Raw genomic sequence first — 18,822 nt, 5'->3', positions numbered from 1 at the left:
GAGAGAGTTAATTCTTCATGAATCTATCTAATCCCCCTTAAAAACTGTTTATTTCTGTGCCATCACTACATCTTCTGGCGGTGAATCCCACATTTTAATCACCCTCTGTGTGAAGTAGTATTACCCTGAGGAGTTGCAACTGTCAGGGTCTGAAGTTTCTACTGTTGACAGCACCCCCTCCCCGTTCATTTGCTAAAACTCCACCACCCATGCTCCATGTTGAATGCACTGCCCAGCACCACTGAGGAAAGAGCTGCAGGAAGCTGTGTGCATGGGCAATATGAGAGCTTGGTGCCTAGGTGGGGGCAACAGTGAGAGCCAGGACTTTTTTTGTATAACCGGAACTCCTTTGCATATTAGGCCACACACCCCTGATGTACCAGGCGTACTGTAAGGTCCAGGAGGATTGGCTACATCAGGAGTATGTGATCTAATATGCAAAGGAGTTACTGCTACAAAAATTATGTGTCTAATATGCAAAGGAGTTATTGCTACAAAAAAGGTCCGGGGGAGGACTTCTAGTGTTCTGGCCCGTCTGGTGGACCTCCTGATGGTGCCTGGTTTTTTGGCTACTGTCTGACAGAGTGTTGGACTGGATGGGCCAGTGGCCTGATCCAACATGGCTTCTCTTATGTTTCTTATGTTATGTTCAGGCAAGGGAAGGACAGGTGAGCAGGTGGGCAGTGTGCAGGTGGTTGAGAGGGAAGGAGGGCATGAGGGCTTGGGGGTAGGTGGGGGAGAGGAAGGAGCCCCAGAAACTCTTGGCCCAGGGTCCCCCAGAATGCCCAGAATTGACTTTGCTCCAGGAGTTGCCCAACATGGAGGTGGATTTGGAGCAGTTGGTTTTGTTTTGATGGGGGTGTTGGTGGGGGAGGGGGATTGATGGCAATTTTGACAGTGGACAAAATGGTCACAGCCTCCCCATTATCTGCCAGGTAGGACAGTTTTTATTTTTATTTTTTTTTTTAAAAAAAGAAAAAAATATTATAAATTCAATAGTTACATTCCAACTTACTCTTTACAGTCTGTTTTGAATTCTTGTATAATTAATTTATATAATAAAAATATATATATTTAACATATTTGAGCAACTATGAAAAATCTCAGAATTTGTTAAAACAGAAAGCAAAGGTGGATTACATCATTGATTTATAAATTAATTAATTTTCTTACTTACTACACAATTCCTTTTCAGTTATCTCTTCTCCACATTTCTGTTATTCATTTGTTACTCTTTTAAATCCATTAATTTCCTCATCTTTTACTCTATTATGAATCCAAATATATAGCTTCTCCCATTTTTTATTAGCCAATAGTTTTGACTTCCCGTTAAGTATCGCCGTCAGTATATCAGCTTCTGCAGCTTGTAAAACCTTATCTATCAATTCTCCCAAACTTGGGATTTTCTCTTGTCTCCAGTATTTTGCATATAAAATTCTTGCGGCAGGACACAGTTTTTAGAAGATGGACCTACTTTTAGAGGTCTGTTTTTGGTAGCCTGTGAAACCTGTTTTCTGCAAGCTATAAAGGGTGAACTCCTTTGCCTAGAAATTGACATTTTAAACAGAGGGGAGGAGGCAACCTGCGCAAACTGTCAACCATGCCTATAAATTACCAGCAAGACTTAGATAGGTTTACATGACAGCACAAAATAATAAAAATAAGCCAAGAAAGAAATGAATCAAAGCTTCTCAAAAGTTTTACAGTTGACATTTGAATTCCTGTGTCAGGCATGATTGACAAATATGATAAATGAGGGGCTTCAAGAGGCAGATACTTGTCTGTTAATTATACAGAGAGAATCGTGGAGTCAAAATGCTTGCCAGGTGCTAACTATGAACATTTGGTAATCCCATTGAATGTCATTTTTTGCATTTCATCTGAATGAGCAAGGTGTGAACACATTATTTAATGGGCTCCAGAGAAGGATGGGCTGGTGTCTGGCCAACCAAGCCTGCAAATAGTTCAGATTGCTATTGTTTCACTTGTCCAATTGAGGTCAGTTTCTGAAAATTATATAAAGGACAAATGCATAGAGGAAGACTCTTCAGGAAGAACCTTGTGCTGCTCATTTGTCTTTTGACTTCATGCTACCATGAGCCGGCAGGTGAATGCCAGACCTTTGGGAGGAGGAAGGGGATTCAGTGCTAGCTCTGCTATCGTTTTCGGAGGGGTCAGGAGCAATGTATTCCCTCCAAGCCGAAGGTGCATGGGAGGAGCAAGTGGAAACTATGGCTTTGGCAGCAGAAGCCTTTACAATCTTGGGGGGATGAAAAGCATTTCCCAGAGTGTGGTTCCAGGAAGTACCCGACGTGGAGGTGGATTTGGTGGCAGCAGTGGGTTTTGCTATGGTGGATTTGCTGGTGGTGGGTTTAGCAATGGCAACTTTGGCAATGGAAGAAATAGTCCCAGCTTTCTTTGTTGTCCACCGGGTGGAATCCAAGAAGTGACCATTAACCACAGTCTTCTGGCACCTCTCAACATGGAAATTGATCCTGAGATCCAGAAAGTGCGGAAAGAAGAAAGGGAGCAAATCAAGAACCTTAATGACAAATTTGCTTCCTTTATTGACAAGGTAAGCTGTCTAACTGCTGTTACTGTTGGTTTTTTGTTAGTACGTTGCAGAGATCAAGTCCTCCTGTGGCCCAGTAGATCTAGGAGACAATATTTTGCCACCAAGAATGGCCCTTCATCTTTCAGTACCCCAGGGTGCTTAGGTTGTCCTACCTATATTGAGTAACCCAGGGGTCATTTTGTAGAAAAATAGGTGGTGGAGCTCATCCAGGGATTGTTATGCAGCTGCACCTACTATTCAATGGAGAAGGTAGGTAGGTGGGGGGGGGGAGGGGGAACCCTCAGAAAGGTTCAGGAGCTGTGCTCCTGTGAGCTCCTGCTGAATTCAAGGCCTGGAGTAACCTGTCTTATTCCTGACATCCCTAGTTATGTCCAAAAAGGATGCCAGCCTTCAGGTGGCACCTAGGGATCCTCTGAAATTACAGCTCATCTCCAAACTATAGAGATCAGTTCCCCGCAGAAAATGGGTGCTTTGGAGGGTGGACTCTATGGCATTGTACCCAACTGAGGTGCCTGTCCTCCCAGATTCCATCCTCAAAGCTGGAGGTGTTTCCCAGCCCTAATCTTGAAACCCTACCCCCTACATCCTGCAAATGGCCACTGAGGAGGGGGTGGGTGGGTGGGAGAGGAGATGTGGCCTATTTATCCCACCTTCCAAGAGCAACATGAAACAGGCAAGCAACAAAAACAACAAAAATTCACCTAAAATGCTTGCATATCTGCCCAGTTTTAATTTCATTGCTAATTTAATCAACACAATATTACCTGCATTCATGGGCTGTCTGAAGATGAAAAGAATTTCTCCTGGCTGTTCATGGTGCCAAAAGATGATATAGCCTGTGCACTCATACATGGGAGTAAACATCACTGAACTCAGTTATGGATTTAGAATTGATTGCATGTGGAATTGCAGGCCTGCATGTGCGTTTCATGTTCAGCACCACTTTGGAGAGGTTTTACTCCTTCAATACAATCAACTGCACATTTTCCAGTTTGGCTGACAGGAAGTATTTTCAAGGTTGAAGACTTCTGCGTAAATCTTTCTCCATACTTTTTCTTCACAAAGACCAATGCTTTTGCTGTCCATTTGCTCATGATGTAGACAAATGGCTTACTCCAGCCAAAGTTAAGCATTTTTATATTTCATTGAAATCGATGGCACTTTAGTTGTGCAGTCCTATTAGGCTTGCCAGTTTCCAGGTTCAGTTTCAGGTTCAGGTTCAGTTTCCAAACAGCCACCATGTGCCTTCAAAACCCAGCAGGTTTAGAAGAGGCTTGCAACTGTTTGTGTTTCTGAATGTGTCTGTGCCTTTAAATCTGGCAAAACGAAAGCTGCAGGGGGGTGGAGTAAGCAGACAGAGCCATGTGGCTCTCAGTCTCTGTGTTGTTGTTTTTCTTGGAGAAAAATTCCACCCCCTAGACTGTTCCTTCATTGGCTTCATAGGCTGCTTACACAAATATTTTGCACTTGAGGACTAACTTCTCTTGTGGCCCTTTTTTATTTTTTTGGTGGTATCACACTCTTGCTAGGTCAGCCTTGATATCTGGGTTGTCCTGTCTGTTCTCTGTTGAAAGTGTGTATGTGGGATCCTGGTGCATGTATGATGGAACTCTGAAATAGTGAAATTAACTTTTTGGTTTGAGCACTATTAAAAGGATTAAATAGATTGGGTGTTCTGAGTTTCCCCTATGATATAACTATTAGGAGATGCAGCCGAAGCAGTTAACTGACCACATCATTTTGGTTAGGATTTAATTATTGTGACAGGACTGTTGCCAGCCTGAACTACTTCAGAGGGTTCCTGTGAGGACCAAATGGAAGTCAGAAGAACAATCTAAGCTGCTTTGGGTCCCTCGCTGGAGAGACAGGAATGTAAATGAAATATGTGGTAGAGAATTTAAACACAATTGTGTTGTGTCGACAAGATTTATAAGAATTTTCAAAATTCTTGCTCCTCAAAATGAAATTTAAAAACCAAACACTGAAATTTTTGGATACAAAGACAATGTGAAGAAATGTGGAATGTATGTGAAATTGTATTATGGTTGGCTTCTACGCTTTCCTGGAATGGCTTTGAATGACAACGTGGCCTCCCTCTCTGGGGTTCAGCTTTTGTGTTGTGGATAGTCTAGTCTCTCTGATGGATGCTTGCAAAGAGCTCATCATAAAACTTTGCTGAGTTCTTTTAAAAATGGTTTCTCAGGTTCGATTCCTGGAGCAGCAGAATAAAGTCCTGGAGACTAAATGGAACCTCTTGCAACAACACCCCATCTCCCAAATGAAGAGCAGCATCAGACCTCTCTTTGAGATCTACATCAACAGCATTCGGAAGCACCTGGACTCACTACACAATGAAAAGGGAAGACTGAATTCTGAGCTGAAGAACATGCAGGACTTAGTGGAAGATTTTAAACGCAGGTATGGAGGAGAATAGATGAACCATTCTCTGCTTTCTGTTTTAGGGATGCCATTTCAGATTTCAGGAAGGTACTGGAGCATGATTATTGACAAAATTTAAAGACCCAGGCTTGTCCATTCAGACCCTTCAACATTTCACAAATGAAATGAATATGCTTTTGCGTATTGTGACACCCTTTACAGCCTGAGCACTTTCTCCTCTCATCATGCATTGCTGAATACTGTATACTGTGTTTGTTTATGTAGCAACAGCCTCTCTTTCTTTCATTCAGAAATCTAACATTTTGACAAACTGGGAGGGAGTCCAATATTACAAGCACTGCCAATAAAAACAAGTCCTTAGTCTTAGCAGAAGATAATGTGATGCCATTTGAAACGACATTCTAGATAGATCGTGTTCATAGGGGTGGCATAGATACGGGAGAAGACATTTCCTGAGGTAAATGCAGGCAGTCTATTTAGGGCCTTAAAAGGTACCGATGAGCACATTGAACTTGTTTAGGAAACAAACTGATAACCAGGGAACATGTAAGAGAATCAGCATTATGTGAACTTCTCAGTTAGCTCCTGCTTATGGTAACTTTCATATAGCCTTTGAAATTCTTTTAACTTCTGGTTTCTATCAGATTTTTTTGTGTCATTTCACACACAACTGTTTTGCTAACAGATTTTTCCTCCTTTTTCATACAGAACATCTTATGCCATGTTTATAAAGTAGCGTTGAGTTCTTTTTCCCTCAAAAACTTTCTTCTGTTTCCAAGTGTTGTGTGCTCTTCTGATTTGCTGCAGTATGCCATCAGAAATTTCTCCAGTGTTCCTGAAAGCACTATTTCCTCCAGCACCCATTTTCAGTCTGTTCTATTTCAGCTTTTGGAAGAAAGGGGAAAATTCTAACTTTTGTGTTATAACAAAACTGGCTCATTCTGCTTCTGCAGAAGTCTCCATAGTGTTTCCAAGGGCAGACCTTACAGCATATCACAACAGTCAATTCAAGAGGCAGCAAGACAGTGAACATATTATTAGCCTCCTGGAAGAGGCATAAATTGCATAGTAGCCAAAACAGGAAGAATGCAGTACTGGTTATGAGAAAGACTGCTGAATCCAAGAGTACTCGAGTCACCTTCTTACAGAGTAGTAAATGTTCATGTACTAGAACTGATGCATCCCCCATAAGCATCTTGACAGTTCTTAACTGAGCTCAGTTTCTTTATCTTCACCCAATCAATTATGGACCTCAGGCTGTCTGTCAGAAAATCCTTCTGAGCATGAAGCACAGAACAAAGGGAAACAGAACTGTTCTAGAAAATGTCAAAGCTTTTAATGGGATTCCAAGAGGGAGAAATGTTGTGGAGCAACTATTGAGAATATGTCGTTTGTGGCATACATGTTACGAAAGGTACTTCCAAGAAAAATTCCTTCGCAAATCTTAACAGTTACAATGGAATATATTTTAGCTCTGTATCTCTCTCTGTGTCCTTATTGTCCTAACAGGTATGAAGAAGAAATTAACAAGCGCACAACCGCTGAGAATGAATTTGTATTGCTGAAAAAGGTAAGTAATGATATGGGTTCCAACTAACTGGTGTAGCTGTAAATGAAAAGTGGAGTGAGGGGAGGGTCTAAAATAAACTGAAGATGTTAGACTCCTCTCTTTCTTCCTTTCTCTAATAGCCAGGGCTAAATAGTCACTCTCCTGTCATGTTCAACAGAGGGGGTTAATAATGCATTGCCTTTGCCTTCAATGTGAGGTCTAGTTAGGAGATGACGAAATGTCTTCAAAAAGAATGTTTGTTTGCCCCTTTGGTCTGGTTTGCAGACTGCTTGCAAACTGGAATCATCACAGCAGAAAATTTGACAAAACTGTGTTCAAATGGTTCTGTGATGATTGATTGTGGGAAAGAGAGGGCTGTACATGTACAATTGCATATTGTTTTGCTGCTACCAACTCCCATCTGCTGTTCACTACATTATTTATATCAAACAAAAAACAACTTTCCAGTGATGTACTGGAGAAGTATCTCCCTGTGTCATTTAGGTTAGCAAATTGATTTTGGATACATTTACACAGTTTTTGCACTGCTTCATGGGAACTGTAGTTTCTGTCCCCTATATCTGCCAAAAACATGTTTTTAGAATTTCTTTGACTAGCAAAAGAAGTGTCTCAGGGCTGAGTAACTTGTTTTATTCAATGACCCTGTTTTTTTATTAGGAAATGCAGGTGAACTGTCCTGTCCTGAATTGAGGGGCATATTCTTGCACTGCTACATAGGAAGTATAGTCATTTTGGAAAAAGCTTCTGAGGAAACCATGTGACTCATTCCCTGTGCTGCAATGATGAGTTATTCTGATTAGCTGAGAAAACCCTATAGTATATGAAACCACATACAGGAAAACCTGCAGAAACAGCTGCTGTGCAGACAGGAAGCTGCTTGACACATTGTCTGAATCTGAGCAAAAACATTCAGCCAACAGGGTGATGGGCTGAATTGGCAAATAAACAAGCAGTTTCATTATATTTTAAGGTTGCCAGTTACCCCAGAGGAGGCAAGGGTCCCCTGCTGCCAGGCCCTGCCTCCTGCTGCCAATCAGATGACCAGTGGGGAGACTTATCAGGAGAGAGAGGAAGGCCCAGGGCATGTTGTCCTGTGATAGGATTGCTAATCCCAGTTGGGGATAGAGGGTCCCCTGGTCGGGAGTCCCTCCCCCTGCTTCAGGTTTAACAGAAAGCGAGGGGGGGGGTAGGGTTTGAATGTCTACTAGGCACTCCATTATACGCTATATGTTTTTAACTTTTGCCCCCTTACTAGAACTTTAAACTTCATTTGGGGGTTTCCATGCCCAAATTTCCCAGGTATTTCCTGAGTCTGACCTGGCAACCCTATATCAGCACAAGATACCGATGGAAGTGGATCCCCGCCCCCCCATCTCCCTCTTCCAGAGGCAGGGCTGGTCCTAGACTGTCTGGAACCCTAGGCAAGGCTTCTGGTGTCCCCCCCCCCCGCAATAATATCACCTAGTCACATGGGGGTGCCAATTCAGCACCCAAGAAGGCTCTCATCCTAGGCAATTGCCTAGTTTGCCTAGCGGCAGGGCTGCCCCTGTCCAGGGGGATCCACCCCATTGTATTTCCACTGCCTCTTTTCCTCAACCTGGATTTTGTTTTTTCTGAGAGAAAAGGGTAATATGTTCCTAGTGATTTTGCCCTACCTAATCCAGGAGTTGACTTGGTAGTGGCCCTAATGGACTGGATGTGGCTTGTAGGCCATGATTTGATGGCTTTCAAAGATTAAACTTTGTTCTAGAACTTTTTAATTTAAAACGATCGTTGGTATTTGACGGGTTCCCAAACTTTGACATCCATTTAAATTTCTTTTCAGGATGTGGATGCTGCCTATATGAACAAGGTGGGCCTGGAGGCCAAGGTAGCTTCTCTCACTGATGAACACAACTTCCTGAAATGCCTCTATGATGCGGTGAGAAAACTTCTCTTGAAGGCTATTTAGAAGTTCACTGTGTTCTTTGCAAGAACCACCTTGGCTTTTAAAAACTCCCATTCACCCTTCAAAGCAAGAAGGCATTTCAGGCATAAGATTTCGCTTGTAAAGCCTATTTGTGGGGAGGGCAGGTTGCAAATTGAAATAATAAACACACACACACACAGAATTATCAATATGATAAAGTTGAATACCATCCATTGATATGTATTTGTTCATCCTTCATTTACCATGTCTCTTAGTGATGTTATGCATTGTGCCTTATTTATTTTTATGTCCTGCTTTTCTGTCCAAGGAGACCCAAAGAGGCCTACAACAATAAACCAATGCATTACAGCTAAACCAAACCCCTCTTGGGTAGGCTGGGAATCCATTGCTGTTTCATCCAAAGCTACTGTCTGTGAGCAGTGGCCTATGATCTTAAGAGCTAAGAGCCCTTTTGTTCTTGCCCTTTGAGTCATGCCCAAGGACTCATGCTTCTGTCCCTGCTCAAACATTATAGTAGTTGCAGCAAGAGGAAGGCAAACTTAGCCCAGATGGAACTCAACTGCTGCTGCAAGATCTTCTTCATTTCCCACCCACCCCCACCTTCCCTTCTTCTCCATCTCCACTTTATCTGAATATTAACTAGAACTTATACATGACCCAGAGGAATAAGAGATACAAATGTCTGTTCTGCATGGGGTGGAGATGCAAAGGAACAGGAAGAATGAGGGATGTTTATTTCCCACCATATCAATGCAATGACAAAAGGTGATCTTAACTAGGTTGAGGCCTATAGCTATGGGGTGGTCCATGAATCTTTGGTTCTCCCAAACGATCCATTGGCTATCCTAAAGAACTTGTTCACATATTTTTTTTTCGTTTTTGTTTATATATATATATATATTTATATATATATATATATATATATACACACACACACACACACACACAGACAAAAAAAATCCTTATTTTTTTCCATTAAACAATGATGACTACCCTCAGTTGCTCTCCCAACCAAAAACTTCTGGCAGAGGACCTGATTGGGTTGTAAATGATGGTAAGGTTTCAAGTTACCAAAACATCAAGTTTAAGGCTGGGCCTTAAATGTGCCTTTAGTTGAATTCCATAAGGTGGAGGACATTTATCGTTTAAGTGGTGGGGCAATCGCTCACTGGTATGACAGCAGCTCAGTGGTAGAGCATCTCTTTTGCTTCCAGAAGGTACTAGGTTCCATTACCATCATCTCCAGTAAAAAGACCCTGACCTGGATGTCCCAGGCTAGTCCAATCTTGTCAGATCTTGGAAGCTAAGCAGAGTTGGTCCTGGTTAGTACTTATGGGAGACCACCAAGGTTGTCCAAGGTTGCTATGCAAAGGTGAGGAAAGACAAACCACCAATTTGGTGTAGTGGTTAAGTGTGCGGACTCTTCTCTGGGAGAACTGAGTTTGATTCCCTACTCCTCCACTTGCAGCTGCTGGAATGGCCTTGGGTCAGCCATAGCTTTCACAGAGGTTGTCCTTGATAGGGCAGCTGCTGTGAGAGCTCTCTCAGCCCCACCCATATCACAGGGTGTCTGTTGTGGGGGAAGGAGATAAAGGAGATAGTAAGACTGATTCAGAGAGAAGGGCGGGGTATAAATCTACAGTCTTCTTCTTCTCTGAATGCCTCTTGCCTTGAAAACCCTATGGGATCACCTAAGTTGGCTGCAACTTGATACTTTCCAGCACCACCCAGTTAGAAGGATCAGGTAGCAGATGACACGAAAGACCTTGGGACCTTGGAGAGCTGCTACCAGTTGCAATAGAGAAATACTGACCCTGATAGACAAAGAGTCTGGCTTAGCATAAGGCAACTTCATGTGTTCATGAGTATTTCTGTGGCTTCCAGGAGCTGGAGCAGATGCGAGGACAGATAAGTGATACCAGCGTCATCCTTTCCATGGATAACAATCGGGACTTGGATCTGGATAGCATCATTGCAGAAGTGAAGACTCAGTATGAAGAGATGGCACTCAGGAGCCGAGCTGAGGTTGATGCTATGTATCAGAGCAAGGTATATGCTCCTGGCCTGGACCTGCATTTGACTTTTAGGAGGGCCATGACTCTGTGGTAGAGTGCTTTGTACATAGAAGGTCCCAGGTTTAATTCCTGATATCTCCAGTTAAAAGGATTAGGATGTGAAAAACCGCTGCCAGAGACATGGAGAGCTGATGACAGCGGTAGAGCAGACTTGGTCTGGTTCATTATAAGGCTTCTTGAATTCTTTTGAGTAAAGCTTTAAGACAAAACATGACCACCTGCCACATTTTGAAACTGCTTTTTTTTAAAAAATGAGAACTTCCCTTGTCAAAATAGATTCAACCGCTGAAATGTTGTTTCAGTACAACACACAATTAGGGCTTTTTTTGAGCAGGAATGCACAAGAACACAGTTCTGGCTGGCTTGCTGTCAGGAGTGTGGTCTAATATGCAAATAAGTCCCTGCTGGGCTTTTTCTACAACCCCCCCCCCTGTATAAAACAATAGTGTTGTCAGGGGGTGAGGTCTAATATGCAAATGAGTTCATGCTGGGCTTTTTCTACCAAAAAAACCCTGCATACAAGAACATCTTTGTCCCCCAAAGACCAGAATTAAGGCAGGAGGCACAGCTAGGACTTCTACTGAGCTGCAGAATTATCTTATTTAAATATGCGCTGCCCTATTTTAGGTAGGTTTTGGGTGAACTGTGTGATACCTAGGAACTGTATTGTTGCTACGGCCTTTTTCCCAACCTACACACCATCTCAAACAAGTCACTGGAGAGGCAGTATATATATTTCCTAAATAAGTCCTCATGGCATACTCAGCCACATCACCATCTCCGACCCCTTTTGTTGGCCAGCATTGGTTTCAGACAGTGATGTAGCCCAGCCCCTAGGGAATCTTCTAATCAATTAATTCCCTCAAGCTTTGACTTCCTCAGGGTGCTCATTTCTTTACCTTACTTTGGCTTCCAACTTATACGGCTTCTGCCACTGACCAGTGGTGGCTGACCAGTCATTTATTTGACCAGACCTAGATTTATTTATACCCCAGCAAGCTCTGTGGAGCAAGCAAAAAAGGCCTTTCTCCTTGACCAGTCTGAGAAAGGAGCCTCCTCCGTTCAAATTCCTTTTCGGTCTTGAAATGCCCATTCAATCCCATACTGCTTTGCTTTCTTAAAAAGGGAGGGAAAATAGTGCTCAGGCTGAAGACTGCCTGGAGGAGGTGGGGCCTGCTTAAATATAACTTCTAACTCCCTCTTCTGATTGGTCCATGTGCATAAGGCATCTAGCCTGGTTTCTGCCTAGAGTTTCCAACTCCAGATTGGGAAATACCTGTAGATTTTTGGGATGGAGCTTGAGCAGGTAGGATTTGGGTAGGGAAGGGACCTCAGCAGGATATATTGTCAAAAAGTCCACCCTTCAAAGCAGCCATTTCCTCCTGGGGAATTGGCCTCTGTCAACTGGAGAGCAGATGTAATCCAGGAGATCTCCAGGCTGCACCTAGAGGTTGGCAACCCTATTTCCTTCCCAAAGGAGGCTTATGTTCAATTTCTAAAATGGTAAGCAGCAAAAATGTTCTCCACAAAATCATGGGAAGTGGGCTTCTGAAGTACAGCAGCCGAAAGACCAGTGATATGGGCATGCCCTATCAAAATATCTTCCATACTGAGATTTTTGAGACCAACTCTCTTGTTCAACATAAGCTAAAAAGGTCAGTAAAATAAAGGCCAGGGGGAAAGATACAAGGGGAAATAATAAGTCTTGGCATAATCTTTTGACCAGAAAAATCTACTACATTTGGTAAAATAAACTCAGAAGTTGTGCCCCTGCCAGGCTCTGAAACTTCCCTGGACTTCCCCACAGTTTTCTGGAGCCTTAAATAACACCCTATAGTGGTGTTTACTTAACGCTCTATTAGTTACAATATGTTCAGTTTTTGAGTAAGGCAAAAAATGACTCAAGCTAACAACACATTGTAGACATCTCAATTTGTGTGGTGTTTGCAGTTGTCTAGGGCTGCCAACCTCCCGGTCTGGGCGGGGAATCTCCCGCCCAGGAAGTTCTCAACCTGCCGATCCAATGTGGGAACACAATGACGTCATCCAGAAGTGACGTCATCAAAATGGCAGCGGCCGTGCGGGGCTGCTCTAGGTGTTTCCAGGAAAACTCTATGGTTTTCCGGACGCTCTAGCCATTTGGGAGGTAAAACTCTATGGTGCAATAGATGCCATAGAGTTTTAACCTCCCAAATGGCTGGAGCTTCCGGGAAAACCATAGAGTTTCCCCAAAAACACCTAGAGCAGCCCCACACGGGGCGCTGCCATTTTGATGATGTCACTTCCGGGCAACGTCATTTCTTCGCGCAGCACATGCATGACTGTCCCCCCTCTGGGGGATGAAGAGGACACGGCAACCCTACAGTTGTCACACAGCCTCCCACAATGTCTTTCATTCAACTCTGGACATTGTGTGGTCAAGAGACAGGGCTGCCAGGCTCCATCTTCTGCTTGAAACCCACTCTATGGAATTAGATTCCTAATGTGCTTCCTCCCTTCCCCAAACTTCACCTTCCACAAACTCCACCCCTAAATCTCCAGGAATTTCCCAAGCCAGAGTTGGCGACCCTCCCAGGAGACTCCATTCAGATGGCTGTATTTGTTCCCTGATTTAACCTGAGGATAAGCAGTCATTGACTCCTGTCTTAATGTCTTGACATGTACCAGTTTCAGGAACTTCAGCTCACAGCTGGGAAGCATGATGATGCCTTGAAGAACTCCAAGGTGGAGATTTCTGAGCTGAGCAGACTCATCCACAGACTGAGAGGAGAAACAGAAAATGTAAAGAAACAGGTAATTTTTTTTCACTGCCTAGGTGGAGATCCATAATGTGCCAGTCTCTGCCTTTGGAATTCCACAAACTGGCAGCAGAATCATTTAAGCAGCATTGGAGAAACATTAGCAAATATTTTCATTTTTAAAAATTACAAAATAATTAGTCATGAAACATGTGAAAATATTTATTTGACCAGTTCAATGCATTAATAATAACTCTTTATACAATAACAGTGCAATGCTGAGAAAACTTTCCTGGGAGTAAGCCCCATTGAATAGACCTGAATAGGAATCTGAATATACTCAAGGTGGCACTGTAACAGTGCAATCCTATGTAGGTTTAATCCAAAGTAAACCCTACTATATTAATTAGGACTTATTCCCAGGTCAGTTTGCATAGGATTGCACTATTATACTCATTCCCTTCCCTCCAAATCCAACATAATTAATTGTTATTGTTGTTTAAAAAAAACAAGCAGAAAATAAATTTCAAATTTTAGAGGCAAATTCAACTAAATAGAATTGAAAAGCAGAATTTATTTTTAATCCATTTACTAAATTTTTGAACAAACTTTTACCCTTTTATGAACAAAATTTTACCCTTTTTATTTGTTGTGTCCTTGTTTATCAGTAGAATGCTTTCATCCATGACTTAAATCCTATAAATTACATGGCTTCCTCATATCTATCCTTAGTTTCTTTATTTCTTAACTCTATTGTGTGTTTAAAGTACGTCAAATTGTAGGCAACTTATGGCAACCCTAGAGTTTTCAAGGCCACAAGTGGTGGTTTACCATTGCCTGCCTCTGTCTGTGCAGCAACCCTGGACTTCCTTGGTGGTCTCCCATCCAGTTACTAACTAGGGCTGACTGTGCTTAGCTTCCAAGATCTGACAAGATCAGGTTAGCCTGGGTGGGGCTGCCAGGTACTTCCTGGCCACTGGCAGGGGATGGGGGATAGGGTTGCCAGATCCAGGCTGGGAAACTCATAGAGATTTGGGAGTGGAGCTTGCAGAGGGCAGGGACCTCAGTGGGGTACAGTGCCAGAGAGTCCATCCTCCAAAGCAGCCACTTTCTCCATGGGAACTCATCTCTGTAGTCTGGAGAGGAGTAGGAATTGCAGGGGATCCCCAGGTCCCACCTGGAGGCTGGCATCCCTAACTAGCCATCCAGGTCAGGGAAAACGTATTAGATAGCTAAATTCTTAAAAAAATCTCCTTCTTCCCCCTTGTTGAAGCATTTAAGACACATCTAAAGTATTCATTGTCTTATCATATAAAATCCATACGAGCTGATTTCTGTTCTTTGCCTTTCCCCCCAGTGTGTTCATCTTCAGTCAGCCATTACCGAGGTTGAAGACCGTGGAGAGACTGCCATCAAGGATGCAAAGGAAAAACTGATGGATCTGGAGAATGCCACACAGAAATCCAAGGAAGAGCTGGCTCGACTTCTGCGTGATTATCAGGAACTCCTGAATCTTAAATTAGCCCTGGACATTGAGATTGCCACCTATAGGACTCTCCTTGAAGAGGAGGAATTCAGGTGGGTATGATGATGGAGCAAATGATTTAGGGAAGATTATGAAATCCAATCAGAACTGTATTATGCAATCAGACTCCTCCCCCACTCTTTCAGATTGCTGATTTGGTAGGATTCCCAAACTTTAAGTAGTGGCTGGAGATCTCCAAGATTTACAACTGATCTCCAGGCTACAGAGATCAGTTCCCCTGGAGAAAATGACTGCTTTGGAAGGTGGATTCTCTGACATTACACCCTGCTGAGGTCCCTTCCATCCCCAAATTGTGCCCTCTCCAGACTCCACCCCCCAAAATCTCAGAATTTTCCAATCTGGAGCTGGCAACTCTACCGGTAGGATATCCTGTTCCCTTTAATGGTCTTCTGATGACCAGTTAACCAAATTTGAATCTGCAACTAAATCCTGCCTATTTTGAGCTCTGAGATATTTTCTGGGCATTTAGAAAAATCATGTTGCTGCAATCACCATTTGCATTTGTGGGAAAATGGATAGAAAGGGAGGAGGAGGAGGTAAGGGACAGACAATTCCCTTTCTACTCCTGGTGATCCTCTGTACAGAAGTTTGCAAACTTTTATGAAAGATTTTCTCACTGAATCACCAAGAATGAATGGTAGAGGAAAAATCCTCACAAATATACTGCCATATCAGCACTAGAATCCAGTCTTTTGTCCTTTCAATGCATTAGTATCTCCACAGATTAAAAATAACTATTGCAGTAGAACATATCAAAGATATGTTACTCAGTTCCCCACACAATTGTTCTGTTCAGAAACCCATAATAACTTTTCCCCTTTGCAAAATCTGAGGGCGTTTTCGCACTCACCTTCAAGTGGCGCGACCACCCTCTTCACGCCGGAGGATCTGCAGGGATTTCGCATAAGAAGCGCCGGAGCAGCCAAAAGAGCCGGAAAGTTCCGTCGCGAAACCCGCTCAAACGGAAACCGCCAAGAAGCAGGAAAACGTTTGAGCGGCTTTTGCGACGGAAGTACGTCTCCCAGTGTATGACTTTTACGCCTCCCAGTGTATGACTGGGTATTTGTCCGATGTGTAGTGAAGTGTAGTTTGTATTTTGTTGGTATGTGGTGTGGTTTGTATGATATATTATGTGTTTGTTTTATGTTTGGTTTATGTTTTTCTTTTGTAATGTGTATTCTTTTTTAATAAACTTTCTCCTCTAAAAAAAAAAAAGAAGCAGGACCTTGCCTAAGGCTGGGCTGGTGAGTCTGAGATACTTCCTGGCTCAGAGCTCACACTCTCAGTCCCTACATGGCACTTTATCTTGCTTACTTCTCTTCACTTGCTGAGTCTCATAAGATCTGGCTGCGACAGCATCTTGAGATACCATAAATAAGTTCAGTGGCCATACTGAGCATGTACATATAATACAAAAGTGCAGTTAACAGTTGATGGTGCACTTAGCAATTAACAGTGCAATCCTAAACAGAGCTACATCCTTATAAATCTCCACTAAAGTCTGCTTAGGATAGTGTGCTAAATATAAGGCAGCCAAAGGAGACATTTCATTTTGCTTATTTTGCTCTTTTTCCTAACAGGATGTCTGGAGAATGTACCAGTGCTGTAAATATCTGTAAGTCATGGAAGCGTTTTGTTCTGGTATTGGGCGGGGGGGGGGGGGGGGAGTAATAGCTTGTTCCTGAAGCCCCTGTATAGAAGAGTGACTATGGGATATCAGCCTGTATGATAAAAAGAAGCTTGATTCTGGGCTGCAAGGTTATCATGATGCAAGCAGAAGCTCATGCTACTGCATCTTAATTGGCATTTTATGTTTGGCATGTCAAGACTTAGGGTGCTTTAAACACACACAGACATGTTCTTGTTTCTCTATTTTGGCAGTGATGCACCACCGTGTGGCTGCAGGGGAGGCTGGGATACTCAGGTGTTCTGGTTATCACCACCCAAGAGGCTGTCAGAGTCTGCCTCCCTCCCACCTCTTCTCCCCAAAATCCTTGAGATTAAATACTATACCTGGGCTTTATGTCCAGCGTCTCTAATGATGATGCCTGATGATGCACCTATTTGTTTTATTGTTCTATTGTTTGATTTACTAATTTTATTGTATTGTTTTAAATTTAAATGGTAGGTTTTATTGTTGTTCAGTTTATGTTGTGATCCCCCCTGAGCCTGTTATGGGAAAGGGTGGAATATAAGCCTACTAAATAAATAAATAAGTGCCAAAGCATTTGGTTCTAACTTGCACAATTGAGGCTACACTGTGCAACTCTCTCCACTTTCTGGGCCTGTGACTCAAATAGACTTACTATTTTATAATGGCTGCCTAACTTTACATGGCCCTTTATCCAAATGCTGTTGATAGCGGTAATATCTGTTGATCTGATGGGGGGTCCAGTTCCTCACACTTTTGGTCTTTATATGTGTAAAATTAAGTTGCAACCGACTTACGACAACTCCATAGAGTTTTCAAGGCAAGAGATTAACAGAGGTGGCTTGCTATTAACTGCCCCTACAGAGTGACCATGATCCTCCCCTCAAAGTACTAACCAAGGCCAAGAGCCAGCCCTGCTTAGCTTCTGAAATCCGACAAGACTGACTTGGCCTGGGCCATCTGGTCTACCAATCTGCAAGCTTCAAACCACAATCATGCACCATTTTCAGAACCTCAACTTTAAATATTTTTTTAAAAATATATTTCCTAGTTTACTCTTAGGAACATATGAAGCTGCTTAACTACGTATAAATGGGGCCTTAGGACTTTTAATCAGATGTGCTGCCCAAGTGCCATGCTTGGAACTCAGTTCCTAGGTAAATGGGGTCCTGACTTGGATGAGGATGAAAGTCTACAGGGGAAGGGGACAGGCCTTCCGCCGCTGGTATTTCTGATCTGAAACAGCGCCAGAGGGGTGCTTTTTGTTGCATTAGGGAAACCTACATGTACTCCATCAGAACAATGGGGCAAATAGCATCCCCAGCCCTTTTGCATGTATGGGAAATGATGCAAGTGCTGCATGGCACACGTCTGATCCAAACTGGGCCCTTGCAAACCTGGCAATTGGGTTATTTTCTATGGCCGCCAACTCTGGCTTGGGAAATTCCTGGAGATTTGCAAGTGCTGCCTAGGGAGAGCGGCGTTTGAGGAAGAACTCAATAGAAATTTGACAGGAATTCACTTTCTGAATCTGCCTTAAAAACATAGGAAGAATCCTCTGGATCAGAGCAGTGGTTCATCTGATCCAACAACCTGTTTGACAGAGCAGTCGACCAGTTACCATGGAGGGACATTTCCTCAAGGGGAATTGATCTCTATAGTCCAGCCCCTGCCTAGATCCAGGAACGGCATGAGGAAAAAATAACATGCAATTAATCCCAGACAGGGAGTAGCTCTCTGTGCTCTGGTTCCTGAAATGCTTCAGGTGGAAATTCATTATGTATTGCATAGCTTAAACCACTTTATTTGGTATTTCTCTCAAATAAATGTTTCTTTGTTAGAATAATCATCTCTCTGATGGCTTTGTTTGCTTGTTCTTTATAGCTGTAGTCAGCAACAACACCCTGGCAGGTGGAAGTGGTCCAGCCTATGGAGGTGTACTTGGTGTTGGAGGAGGTGGTTCAAGTTCTGGAAGTGGCAGAGGCACTGTGGGATATAGTTCTGGAGGAGGAGCAGCAGGAGGAGGAGGTGGCAGTGGCTCTTCTGGCCTGAAAATCATATCAACTTCTACAAGCAAAAGGACAACCATAAGATGAGCCTTCCTAAAGAACCAGGTTGACCATTTACCAAGCTCTAGCTAGGTCTTCTCAACACAAAATGTGTGCTGGGAAGTAGCTTGTCCATTGTGTGCAAAAACTCTTTTTTAATGGCTTTGGAGAAACTCTGCTTTGTAGCAAGCAATTTGAATTAAATAAAGTGCAGTTTCATGGAACTGAAAATACCTCTTGTTTATAAGAAATTATCACTTTTAGGCCATACCCAAGGCTTTTTCTGAGC

The 18,822-nt window shown here is 42.9% G+C and overlaps 2 protein-coding genes across 1 annotated transcript; both read left to right on the top strand.

The window, feature by feature from the left end:
- The window catches only part of LOC132581760 (keratin, type II cytoskeletal 4-like), a 170,797-nt gene that overhangs the window by 117,943 nt on the left and 34,032 nt on the right, over positions 1-18,822 (top strand).
- Positions 2,075-18,758, top strand: LOC132581766 (keratin, type II cytoskeletal 4-like). Its single transcript, XM_060253172.1, has 9 exons — positions 2,075-2,575; positions 4,779-4,993; positions 6,485-6,545; positions 8,371-8,466; positions 10,360-10,524; positions 13,218-13,343; positions 14,646-14,866; positions 16,415-16,449; positions 18,370-18,758. Exons 1-9 carry the CDS (start codon positions 2,096-2,098, stop codon positions 18,579-18,581), a joined length of 1,611 nt encoding a protein of 536 aa, XP_060109155.1. The 5' UTR covers positions 2,075-2,095; the 3' UTR covers positions 18,582-18,758.

The sequence above is a fragment of the Heteronotia binoei genome, chromosome 13 (genome assembly GCF_032191835.1).
Source record: "Heteronotia binoei isolate CCM8104 ecotype False Entrance Well chromosome 13, APGP_CSIRO_Hbin_v1, whole genome shotgun sequence".
Classification (NCBI taxonomy): domain Eukaryota; kingdom Metazoa; phylum Chordata; class Lepidosauria; order Squamata; family Gekkonidae; genus Heteronotia; species Heteronotia binoei.
The sequence above is the reverse complement of the archived record's forward strand: the minus strand, read 5'-3'. Positions and strand labels throughout refer to the sequence as shown.